The sequence below is a fragment of the Molossus molossus genome, unplaced genomic scaffold (genome assembly GCF_014108415.1).
Source record: "Molossus molossus isolate mMolMol1 unplaced genomic scaffold, mMolMol1.p scaffold_m16_p_1, whole genome shotgun sequence".
Lineage (NCBI taxonomy): Eukaryota > Metazoa > Chordata > Mammalia > Chiroptera > Molossidae > Molossus > Molossus molossus.
The window spans coordinates 34,562,649-34,574,370 of NW_023425344.1; the positions used below are offsets into that span (position 1 = coordinate 34,562,649).

The following is an 11,722-nucleotide window of genomic DNA, read 5'->3' on the forward strand; positions in this document are numbered from 1 at the left end:
TAAAAATAAAAAAAAACTACTAGATTTAATAAATGAATTTGGCAAAGTAGCAGGAAACAAAATTAACATCCAGAAATCGATGGCATTTTAGTTTCAGAAAGAGAAACTAAAAAAAAATCCCATTTACTACTGCAACAATAAAAAATTAACATACCTGGGAATAAACTGGGAATAAAGAAGGTAAAAGACCTGTTTTCAGAAAACTATAGGACATTAAAAAAAGAAATGGAGGAAAATATTTTTTAAAATAGAAGCATATACCCTGTTCATGGGTTGGAAGAATCAACATCGTTAAAATGTCCATATTACCCAAAGCAATCTATAGATTCAATAGAGTCCCTATTAAAATAACAACAGCATATTTCAGAGATCTAGAACAGAAACCCCAAAAGTTTCTATGAAACCAAAAAAGACCCCAAATAGCCACAGCGATCTTGAAAAAGAACAAAGTTGGCGGGATCACATTACCAGGTATCAGGTTATACTACAAAGCCACTGTAAACAAAACAGCCTGGTGCTGCACAAGAGCAGGCATATAAACCAGTGGAACAGAACAGAGAACCCAGAAATGGACCCAAGACACTATGCTCAATTAATATCTGACAAAGGAGGCAAGAGCATACAATGAAGTAAAGACGGTCTTTTTTATAAATGGTGTTAGGAAAATTGGAAGGTACATGCAAAAAGATGAAACTAGACCACAACTTACACCATACACAAGAATAAACTTAAAATGGATAAAAGATTTAAATGTAAGTCGTGAAACCATAAAAATCCTAGAGAAAATGTAGGCAGCAAAATCTCAGACATCACATGTAGCAGAATTTTCACTGATACCTCCTGTAGTGCAAGGGAAACGGAAAAAATTAATAAATGGGACTACATCAAACTAAAAAGTTTCTGCACAGCAAAAGAAACCAGCATCAAAACCGAAAAGGGAACCCACGGTATGGGAGAATGTATTTGTCAATGATACATCAGATAAGGGGTTAATTTCCAAAACATATAAAGTACTCATATTACCAACAAAAGGAAGATAAACAATCCAATTTAAAAATGGGCAGAAGATCTAAATAGACACTTCTCCAAAGATGACATACAAATGGCCAAGACACGTAAAAAAACTGCTCAATGTTATCAATCATCAAAGAGATGCAAATTAAAACAACTGTGAGGCATCACCTCACCTGCCAGAATAGCTGCCATGAACAAATTGTCAAACAATTGCTGGTGAGGACGTAGAGAAAAGGGGACTCTAGCACACTGCTGGTGGGAATGCAGACTGATACAGCCACTATGGAAAACAATATGGTGTTACCTCAAAAAATTAAAAATGGAATTGCCATTTGACCCAGTGATCCCATTTCTAGGAATATATCCTAAGAAGTCTGCAACACCAATCAGAAAGAATATATGTACCCTTATGTTCATAGCAGCACTATTTACAATAGCTAAGATCTGGAAACAGTCCTAGTGTATATCAGTAGATGAGTGGTTTAAAAAGCTGTGGTACATTTACAAATGGAATACGATGCAGCCTTAAGAAAGAAAGATCTCTTACCCTTTGAGATGGTATGTAGGGACCTGGAGAGTATTATGCTAAGCAAAATAAGCCAGTCAGAGAAAGACAAGTATCACAAGATCTCACTTATTTGTGGAATATAATAAACAAAATAAGCTGATGATCAAAACAGATCCAGAGACATGGAAGTAGGGCACAGACTGACAAACCTCAGAGTAAGGGGATGTGGGGGTGGGGGGGTGGGGAGAGATAAACCAAAGAACTTATATGTATATGTGTATATATACATATGCATAACCAATGGAAACAGACAACAGTGTGGTTAAGGCAGGGGAGATAGGAGAGGGAGGAGGGTGTCAACACGGGAAGAGGGGAAGACATCTGTAATACTTTCAACAATAAAGATAAATTAAAAACAGAAGATATACAGATGGCAAATAAGCACATGAAAAGAACACAGTATCATTAGTTCTATTAAAATCACAATGAGATACCACTATACACCCATCAGAATAGCTGAAATTAAAAAGACTGACCATATCAGGTGTTGGTAAGGAAGTGGAAGAACTCCCATAGGCTGATATGGAATGTAAAATGGTAAAATCAATTTGGAAAATAGTTTGGCAGTTTCTTGAGAAGAAACACATAAACTTACCATATGATCCACTCATTTTGCTCCCAAGTATTTATTAATAGAAAAGTTTATGTCCATATAAAGACATATACAAGAATTTCACAGCATCCACTGTATCGTACTAGCCAAAAATTTAAACAACCCAAATATTCATTAATAGGTGAATAGATGAAGAAAAGTAGAATTCTACAACAAAGTATTTCTCAACAATAAAAAGGAGTGAACTATTGCTATATGCAACATGAACTCAAAATAATGCTGAAAGGAGCCAGATATCTATCTATCCCTCTCTCTCTCTCTCTCTCTCACACACACACACACACACACAGTACATATTGCATGATTGCATTTATATTAAAATCTCTAAAATGTGAACGAATCAGAATCTTTCACGGCAGGAAGCAAATCAGTGGTTACGGGAAAAGAAGGGCGCAGAAGTGGGGATTACAAAGGAATAGGACACTCTCAGGAGTGATTGAGACATTCACCACCTTGATTGAGGTGATACTTTCCCGGGAGTACATATATCAAAACTTGTCAGATAATAAACTTTAAGTACGTGCAGTTTATAGTGTTATCGATCAGATTTCAATATGCTAGTATAGCAATAATGTAGTAAGAGGGAACTAAGTAGAGCAAGATTTTTTCCTTCTCAGAGGAAGCACTGTATGGAGGCCTGAAATTCAAAAGGACCCTATATCATTATTTAGTGCTATTACTGGTCCATAATGACATAAGGAACTTGCACAAGATAAATCAACTACTGCCTTATGCACACTGTTTAGTTCAGCTGAAATACATTTTTTCATAACCAGGGAAGAAGGCAGTAATTGAACATTCTGGTACCAGCTCATCTATCATTGACCTGTAATAAACAGTATTAGTCTAAGATACATGCACCATCCTCATCACATTCCGATTTGTATTAACCTCTCTAAGCCTGTCCTCATCTATATGATGAGAATAGTAATAATTGCTCTGGACACCTCAAATAATAATCTGATGCGCTAATGAGCTTGCAAATAGCAGGTGCTAATTATGTATTATTGCATTATGTGGAAAGTCATTTGAAATAAAGCAGTATCATACAATTGTATTTTTTATTTGTTCAGAACTTTAAACGTAACTGAAATTTAAAGTGACCTGTTTGCCAATAAACATACAAAACTGTTAAATTCAATATTAAGTTTATAACAAAAACGAACATATATATAATCTTAGCTAATATGTGAAGAGTAATATATACACTGTACAATGATACACATTCTTTCTATCAGCTCCTACTCTCCCAATCAGACCCAGACATAGAAGAGCAGCAGTGTTACTGCATTTTTCTATGTTCTAGTACAAGATTTGTTTCTAGAATGCATAAACTAAAAATTATTTACACAGATTTGGTTATTTTTTTCTTGTTCATATCAGAAGAGCTTCTTTCTCTAAGAATTTTTACATTTTATAATCCTTCCTTTGAAATATGAGTAAGATATAGAATCTCTTGAGTTATATGTATATATAGCTTATACATTCTTTAAGTTATTTTTTTAATATCACAAATTAGTCATACATATCCATACTATACATGCTTGCTAGTCACATTCTTCTTTTAGCAAGTTGTTTATTTGTGCTTTGTACGTTTACATTACTTTAGAGCCTATTTTTAGTTTTTAGCAACACTATATTTATAAAGATCTCTCAAATATTTAATAAATGAAGCAGAACAGTCATTATGAAAATATAAACCGCTAATATAGCTTTTTATCTTTAATTTTTTTAATGCCTTTCCTGTCAACCATGTAATTTCCTGTTCTTTAGGGAAGTTGATAAATTTTTATCTTTGTCATTTCAACACGGCTGCTTTCTCAGCTTGGCATAATGGTATATTGCAGGTCTTCTGAACACACAATATTCACTCTGTCATATCAGCTGTAGCAGTGGAATCTGATAATGTTGGTATTCATCAATGCCAGTTATTTCAACTGCAGGATGACCTTAAAAAGAAAAGGGGAAGGGGAGAATCAGTTTATATCAGAATGATGCCAACATCTGCTAAATGAGATGCTTTGTAATCTCTGAAGTGCCTTGAGAGTGAGTACACTGCTCAGTAACTGATGGCACAGGCCTGCCAGGGCCACGGTTAGAACCATTTCGCGTTTACTCTGGGCTCCACCACACACCCCATCAGACATTTAGCGCCATCCAAAGGCAAGCCAGAATGTCTGGTGACTGGGCATGTGGACCAGTCATCAAGGCATCACTATGGCCGAGTAACTGCAGAGTACGGAGGGAAGCTGAAGTGTATCAGGATTTAAAAAAAGACAGAGCTAAGAAGATCGGTTAGTGGCAAGAGGTTGGTAAGAAAAACTGACTTTAATCATTAAGACTCAACCAGTAGAGAAAATGCAGACCGATAATAGAAGAAATATACATAACAAAGATAATTATATTTATTTCTTCCTCACAGCAGCAGTTTCTACTGTTTAAATATTATTTTTTTCATTGATTGAACACTAGAAATGGTTACTGTTATTTAGCCATTCCTTTGTAAATGTCAAGTTTCTAGTCATTCATTAATTCTTTCTTGTCTCAACCTTATTTTGTCATAACCACAAGGCCTATTTTGTCTCCTGTAGTTAAAGCAATTTTCCATTATTTGTCCAGTTAAATAAAACACTATTTTCTTCAAGAACATATTTTTTTAATCATAAAAACTCTTCAGAATAAATATTATAGCCCCAAGGTAAAAAATTAATTTTTATCATTAATAGGCAATGGAGCAAAACAAATCCAGCTGTTAGAACTATTATTCTTTCAAAAATAACTACTTGAAAAATGATGTTCAAAACTAAGTAATTAAAATTACAAGTTATAATTAATTTAATGTCTAACTCTAACGATGTAGAACATAAAGTATTTTCTATGCTTGACATAAATTATCAGGAAAAGAAATATTAAAAGCAAACTTTGAGTTTTTCTTACATGGTTCTAATGGTATCAACCAAAACTTAAACGTTTTAAACCATAACACAAAATTAAAACAAATACCTTATTAGCTGCTTCCAAGGAATTTATTAGATTCTGCAGCTCTTCCTTACTCATTTCGATAGAATATGGTTTGACTTGACCATTTTCTTTGACGTCTAGATGCAGGTTTAGAAGTGGCATCTGTAATGTAGCAATCTTGTCACTGGAAAGTGCAAGCTGTTTAAAATGAGGAAAATAGGAATTAATAGATACTAAGCAGGACTATATTAAATATGCATCAAAGCTTATAAAAACACATTAAAAAAAAAAAAAGTACTCCTGTTTGCTGTCAAGTACAGGGAAAGGTGGAAGGAAAAAAAAAAATTAAACCCTTGCCAAACCAACATATATCTGAAGAACAGAAAGAGATAAAGTAAGTAACAGCGAGAAGGTGGGTTAGGAAGGAAAGACAGCCGGTCAACAAAAGAAGTCTACAGCAGAGTTATGGCTGAGCGCATCCAATGGTTCTAAGATAATGAAGATTGCTGATCACGACTCCTTTAAAAATGTTTTTAAATGCTGTTTTAATAACACATTATAGAGTTTTCCCTAGCAGAATCACATTTACCAATCTTGGGAAGATGAGAAAGTCTAGAAAGTTCCAGTCAAAAAAAAAAAAGTTAAATACATACCTACTGCTCCATTATTTATAACATGTAATGATGTACAGCTCCAGTTAATTAAATTTATCATTGTAAAGTTATTACACATGGTTTGGATATTTATAGTATACTGATGCCCAGTTAATACAAAAGATATAATTTTAATTATCTTTGATAACTTTATGGGACACTGCATTCTCAAAGTAACAGAAATTTTAGATGTATAAAAAATAAACCTTTCTGCCTATTCAAAAACTGAAATACACACACTCATAAATAGATTCTTACCTTTAACTGCCAATCAAAATCCTGTAACTGTGCAGAGGAAATATCGACTATTTCATCTAACAGAGCCCGTTTAATTTCATCTTTTCTACTTTTCAAGCATTTCATCATAGCTTCTTGATGAAATGAATTCAACTGATTCAACTGCTGAGATATCTATGAAAATAAAAATAAACGGTTATAAAATAAGTGAAAGGACCTTTCTATTTAAAATGTAAACACATAGTTCTCCTCTCCTTCACATAGTTTTTAACAAATATTTGCAAAACAGGAAGTAAAGGAAAAGGGCTGACTGATGAAGAGCATAAAAGTGAATTCATCTGGAGCCCACTAAAAAAAGGCTGGCACGGCTATATTAATATATCAGACAGTATACACTTCAAGGCAAGAAATATTCTCACTTACAAGTGGAATCTAATGAACAAAAATAAACTGATGAACAAAATAGAAACAGAAGCATAGATACATGGAACAGACTTGACAGCTGTCAGGGGAGAGGGGTTGGGGGACTGTATAAAAGAAGGTAAAGGTATTACGCAAAAAACATACATAAATATAACACACAGACACAGACAAAAGCATGGTGATAGCCAGAGGGAAATGGGGCATGGGGAATAGATGGAGGTGTACAAATGGGGGGAAACGGGGACGGAAAGACTTTGCTTGGGGTGATGGGCGCACCATGCAGTGTGCAGATGATGTTTTATTGAGTTATATACTTGAAACCTGTACCCAAATAAATTCAACAAAAAGAAGAAAAATAAATAAATAATTTATGGGAGGAGGGGAAAATAGAGAAGCATGGCAAAGGGGTTGCTCAACAGAAATATACAACAATCATAAATCTGTGTGTACCTAGTAACAGCTTCAAAATATATAAAGCAGCAAAACTTGGAAGAACTCAAAAAAGAAATGGGTAATTCTACATTTATAATTAGCTTATGAAAATTAATTTAATATACCTATCAGTAACTGACAGAGACCAAAAAATCAGTAACAGTGTAGAATTGAAAAACACTTTCTTTCTACTTAATCTAATCTGCACATAGAACACAATGCCCAACAATTCTGCTTACTCACAATAATGAGGTTTTTGTGATTAGTACTTACTAATGATGACCCTTGTATTACATAGTGCCCTAAAGACCAACTTAATAAAAAATCTGAACACTATTTATTATTTATTATAATATACAGAAATTTAGACTAAAGTTACCTCTTCATCAGATAAATTTTTACCAACTACAGCTTTGAAAAATTTGGTAATATCTTCCAGGACATGAATCCACTCTGTGGAATCCCAAACACTCTGATAATCCTGATAGAGAGGATAAGTTTGGCCACAAATGCCGTCAATTATTTTGTGAAGAAGCTAGAGAGAAAAAAGAAAAGTGTAATTATGAGTAAAATTATAAAACAGATTTATTTCCTTTGTAGCAAATGTTTGGAGAAGTTCATGTTATCTACAAGTACAGCTGAGGTTGAAATGTATTTACTTTTAACATTATTTTACTAATTAAAAGTTAGAACGTCACAAAAAAAGTCTATCATTTTGTCCATGGGCAGAAGTTAATTTTTTTTTTTTTAATTCCTCACCTGAGGATACATTTCTTTTTTTTTTTCTGGTACATGCCCCTAGCGGAACCAAACCCGGGACTCTCTGGTCCGCAAGCCGATGCTCCAACCACTGAGCCAAACTGGCCAGGGCAGGATACTTTTCTATTTATCATCAGATAGAGTGGGAGGGAGGGAGGCAGAGAGAAAGAGAGAGAGAGAGACAGAGAGAGAGACAGACAGAGAGAAACATCGAAGTGATGGAGCCACATTGACTAGTTGCCTCCTGCATGACCAGGCTAGGGCCCGGAACGAACTGCAACCGAGGTACATGCCCTTGACCAAAATCGAACCCTCATTGGTCCCGGAGCTGATGCTCCAATGGCTGAGCCAACTCAGCCAGGGCAGAAGTTAAATTTTTTATAGATACACTGTTGTTTTCCCAATGCTCCTGAAAGGAAGATGGTGAATATAAAAGTTTCATCTTGGGGTTCCTTAGACAGCATATTTATAGCAACGACAACAAAAATATAACTCTTAGAGCAAAGTCTTTTACTGTAGACCTACAAAATTCATTTTCCCTTACCTCCATTTTTCACAACATTTATAGTTACTTCTTTGGTCCACTCCAAGAAAGCCCTCAGTACCTTTCTCTTCCTTTTTCACACTCCTTTTTCTCTACTCTACTTAATATCAGCAATGGAAATCCTAACCCTTACATAACTGAACATAGTAAGTAAGACTGTGGATTTTGGAACTGCCTAAGCCTGAATCCTAGTTCCACTACTTAACAAGTTTTGTCAACTTATTTAAAAGTTCTGTGCCTATTTCCTCATGTGTAAAATGAGGATAAGGATTAAATCAGAATACATACAAATCACTTGGCACATTGCTGGCTTATACAAGGCACTTAAACATTGCTAGTCATTATCATCCTTCTTCGTATTATTATTTATTATCACTGTTTCTACTAGTACTGTGTTCCAAGCCTTTAACATATATTAAGTGACTATACCCGGACTATTCTAGACGAATGATTAACATGGTATTCTTTCTCAGGGATATTTATCTCTTGTAAGAAAAGTAGTTCAACCCAAATAACTTGGAAATACATTTCAGCAGCATTTTCAACTCTTTTCCCATGGCTAACATTCCACTCCATCTTAAGCTATAACTCCTTCTGTATACCACTACACAGATCATAACAGAGATGAGCAACTGGCGACCCCACTTGCAAACCACGGCTAATGTACTACATGACTTTCCTCATATACAGAGGAAAACAGAAGGCCAAACTTTGGAACTTATAAAAGCTACCCACACATACCCCTCTACCACATTATGTAGGCTAAGAGCCCATGCCCACCCTGCACCCATAGTAAATGGAACTTATGCAAAGCTGCCGGTCACTGACATGGAAGGCCAGCCTTCCGAGCTTGGGATCCAGATGACTGCCCCAATGATAAAGCTGAGTTTAATGTACAATAATTGATTCCTTCCCTCAACAAACACCGATTTAAGAACCACCTTGAGCCAGACACAACTGTGTATGTCACCTCTAGAGGAAAAGGCCACCTTTGAACACCCTACCAAAGCAGGTCTCCCAGTTGTTAGTAGCCTTTACCTTTTTTTTCTGTCTCCCTCCGGGGGCCGGGTGTGCCTCTCTAAGTCTCCACGATACCCCCGGCCCTAGCTCGGCTCCTAGTGCCTGGGCAGCGTCTGGGAGGTTTGTGTTGAATGAATGAATGAAACGTGAGAAGCTGCAAGCCCAGCCCAGGGTCTCTGGGTGCCCGGCCAAGCCAGGGGACAGACGGGCCTCGGCACCGGGGTGCGGCGCGTCCCCGCGGAGTCTGCGCGCAAAGCCCCCCGAGAGGCGACTCCAAGCCGCGGCGCGCGGAGGTGGTCCCCAAATCTCGGCCTCCACAGCTCTCCAGAGAAGCAGGGGACCGGTCACCTGAAAGCACGCCCCTTACCCTGCCTTCCCAGGGCCGCGAGCCCAGCCCGGAGAACGCGTCTTGGTCTGACGGGCCTGACCGCACGCCAGGCCGTCCCGAGCCCCGGCCCCGGCCCCGGCCCCGCGCCGCCGACTGTGCCCTCCTCACCTGCAGGCCCCGCTCGGCTGGAAGCTTCTGCAGCCGCCACAGGGGGGTCCCCTCTTCTGGCTCCATCCCTGGGCAAAGCTGTGGTGTGGGTCACGTGACGCGGTCCGGTCTCTCTTCCCCCACGTGATTCTCTCCGGTGGGGCGGGACCTGGCGAGCAGACGCTGGAGCTCTTGTGCGCGTGCGCAGCATCAGCGCCAAGCCTCTCTACAGATGGTTCATTTCTGCCTGGTGCAACATCCCTCAAACACCCTTGCACTTTAAAGCAAATTTGCAAATCTCTGAAAGCAGTTTGCAACTTTGTTCAGAGTTCTAATGAACTTTTTTCTGCATTCTTTTTTTAATTAATTCATTTTTGTTACAGATGTCTTTCCTTTTCCCCCCCACTGATTCCCCCCTCCCCTCTCCCCGTCCCCAGCTTTGTTGTCCATGTCCATTGTTCATGCACACATGAATTTAAGTTCTGTGGTTTATCTCTCTCCCCACCCCCTCTTCTGGGATTGTCAGTCTGTATGTCACTTACCGTCTCTGGGAGTACCCCATTCCTCAGACTGTTATGTTCATTATATTCCACAAATAAGTGAGATCATATGATACTTGTCTTTCTCTGTGTGGCTTGTTTTGCTTAGGATAATACTTTCCAGGTCCCTCCATGTCATCTCAAAGGATAAGAGACCTTTCTTACAGCTGCATAGTACTCCATTGTGTGTATGTGCCACAGCTTTTTTATTCATTTGTCTACTGATGGACATTTGGGTTGTTTCCAGATCTTAGCTATTGTAAATAGTGCTGCTATGAACATGGGGGTACATATATTCTTTCTGATTGGTGTTTCAGGCTTCTTAGAGTATATTCCTAGAAGTGGGATCACTGGGTCAAATGCAAGTTCAATTTTTAATTTTTTGAGGTAACACTATATTGTTTCCCATAGTGGCTGCACCAGTCTGCATTCCCACCAGCAGTGTATTAGAGTCCCCTTTTCTCCACACCCTCGCCAACACTTGTTGTTTGATGATTTGTTGATGGCGACCATTCTGACAGGTGTGAGGTGATACCTCATTGTTGTTTTAATTTGCACCTCTCTGACGATTAGTGATGTTGAGCATTTCTTCATATGTCTCTTAGCCATTTGTATGTCCTATTTGGAAAGGTGTCTATTTAGTTCCTCTGCCCGTTTTTTAATTGGGTTCTTTGTCTTCCTTTTGTTCAGTTGTATGAGCACTCTATATATGTTGGAAATGAACCCCTTATCTGATGTATCATTGGCAATTATGCTCTCCCATAGAGTGGGTTGCCTTTCCATTTTGGTGGTTGTTTCTTTTGCTGTGCAGAAGCTTTTGAGTTTGATGTAGTCCCATGTGTTCATTTTCTCCTTTGTTTCTGTTGCCTTACGTGATGTATCGGTGAAAATTCTGCTGTGTATGATGTTCGAAATTTTGTTGCCTACATTGTCTTCTAGGATTTTTATCGATTCATGAGTCATATTTAAGTCTTCTATCCATTTTGAGTTTATTTTATTTTTCTGCGTTCTTAAGAAAGCCATCTGTCTAATAAGGGCAACCATATTTGGGGTGTACCTGGGCCACTGTCCCAGAAATTTGAGATATATCTCTTACTAAAGTACCCTGATTTGGAAGGCAAGTTAAAGAAGTACCATGGATTATATTTTTTGTATAGATTATCCTAACAAGGTACTTATTTTCACTCCCATTTCCAAGTAACAGATAAGAGATGTTGCTAAGGTTGTCATATTTAGCAAGTAAAATGTCCAGGTGCCCAGTTATATAAGAAATTTCAGATAAAAAACAGATAATATTTTGTTATAAGTGTGCCATAATGATTGCATGGGGCATACTTATACCAAAAAACTATTTTTGTTTATCTGAAATTCAAATTTTGCTGGGTGTCCCGTTTTTATTTGCCAACCCTAAAAGTCAGGTACCTGAGCTATGAGGCACAGCCTGAAGTTAAAATCAGTCAGACTCTAGAGCCACACTCAATGCT

At 37.6% G+C, this 11,722-nt stretch overlaps 1 protein-coding gene across 1 annotated transcript; it reads right to left on the reverse strand.

The window, feature by feature from the left end:
- Positions 1 to 3,054: 3,054 nt before the first annotated feature.
- On the reverse strand, positions 3,055 to 9,831 carry COMMD8 (COMM domain containing 8). The gene is made up of 5 exons (XM_036272402.1): positions 9,721 to 9,831; positions 7,281 to 7,436; positions 6,068 to 6,220; positions 5,199 to 5,354; positions 3,055 to 4,144 (listed from the first exon to the last, which is right to left on the reverse strand). Exons 1-5 carry the CDS (start codon positions 9,784 to 9,786, stop codon positions 4,124 to 4,126), a joined length of 552 nt encoding a protein of 183 aa, XP_036128295.1. The 5' UTR covers positions 9,787 to 9,831; the 3' UTR covers positions 3,055 to 4,123.
- Between the last annotated feature and the right edge of the window lie 1,891 nt (positions 9,832 to 11,722).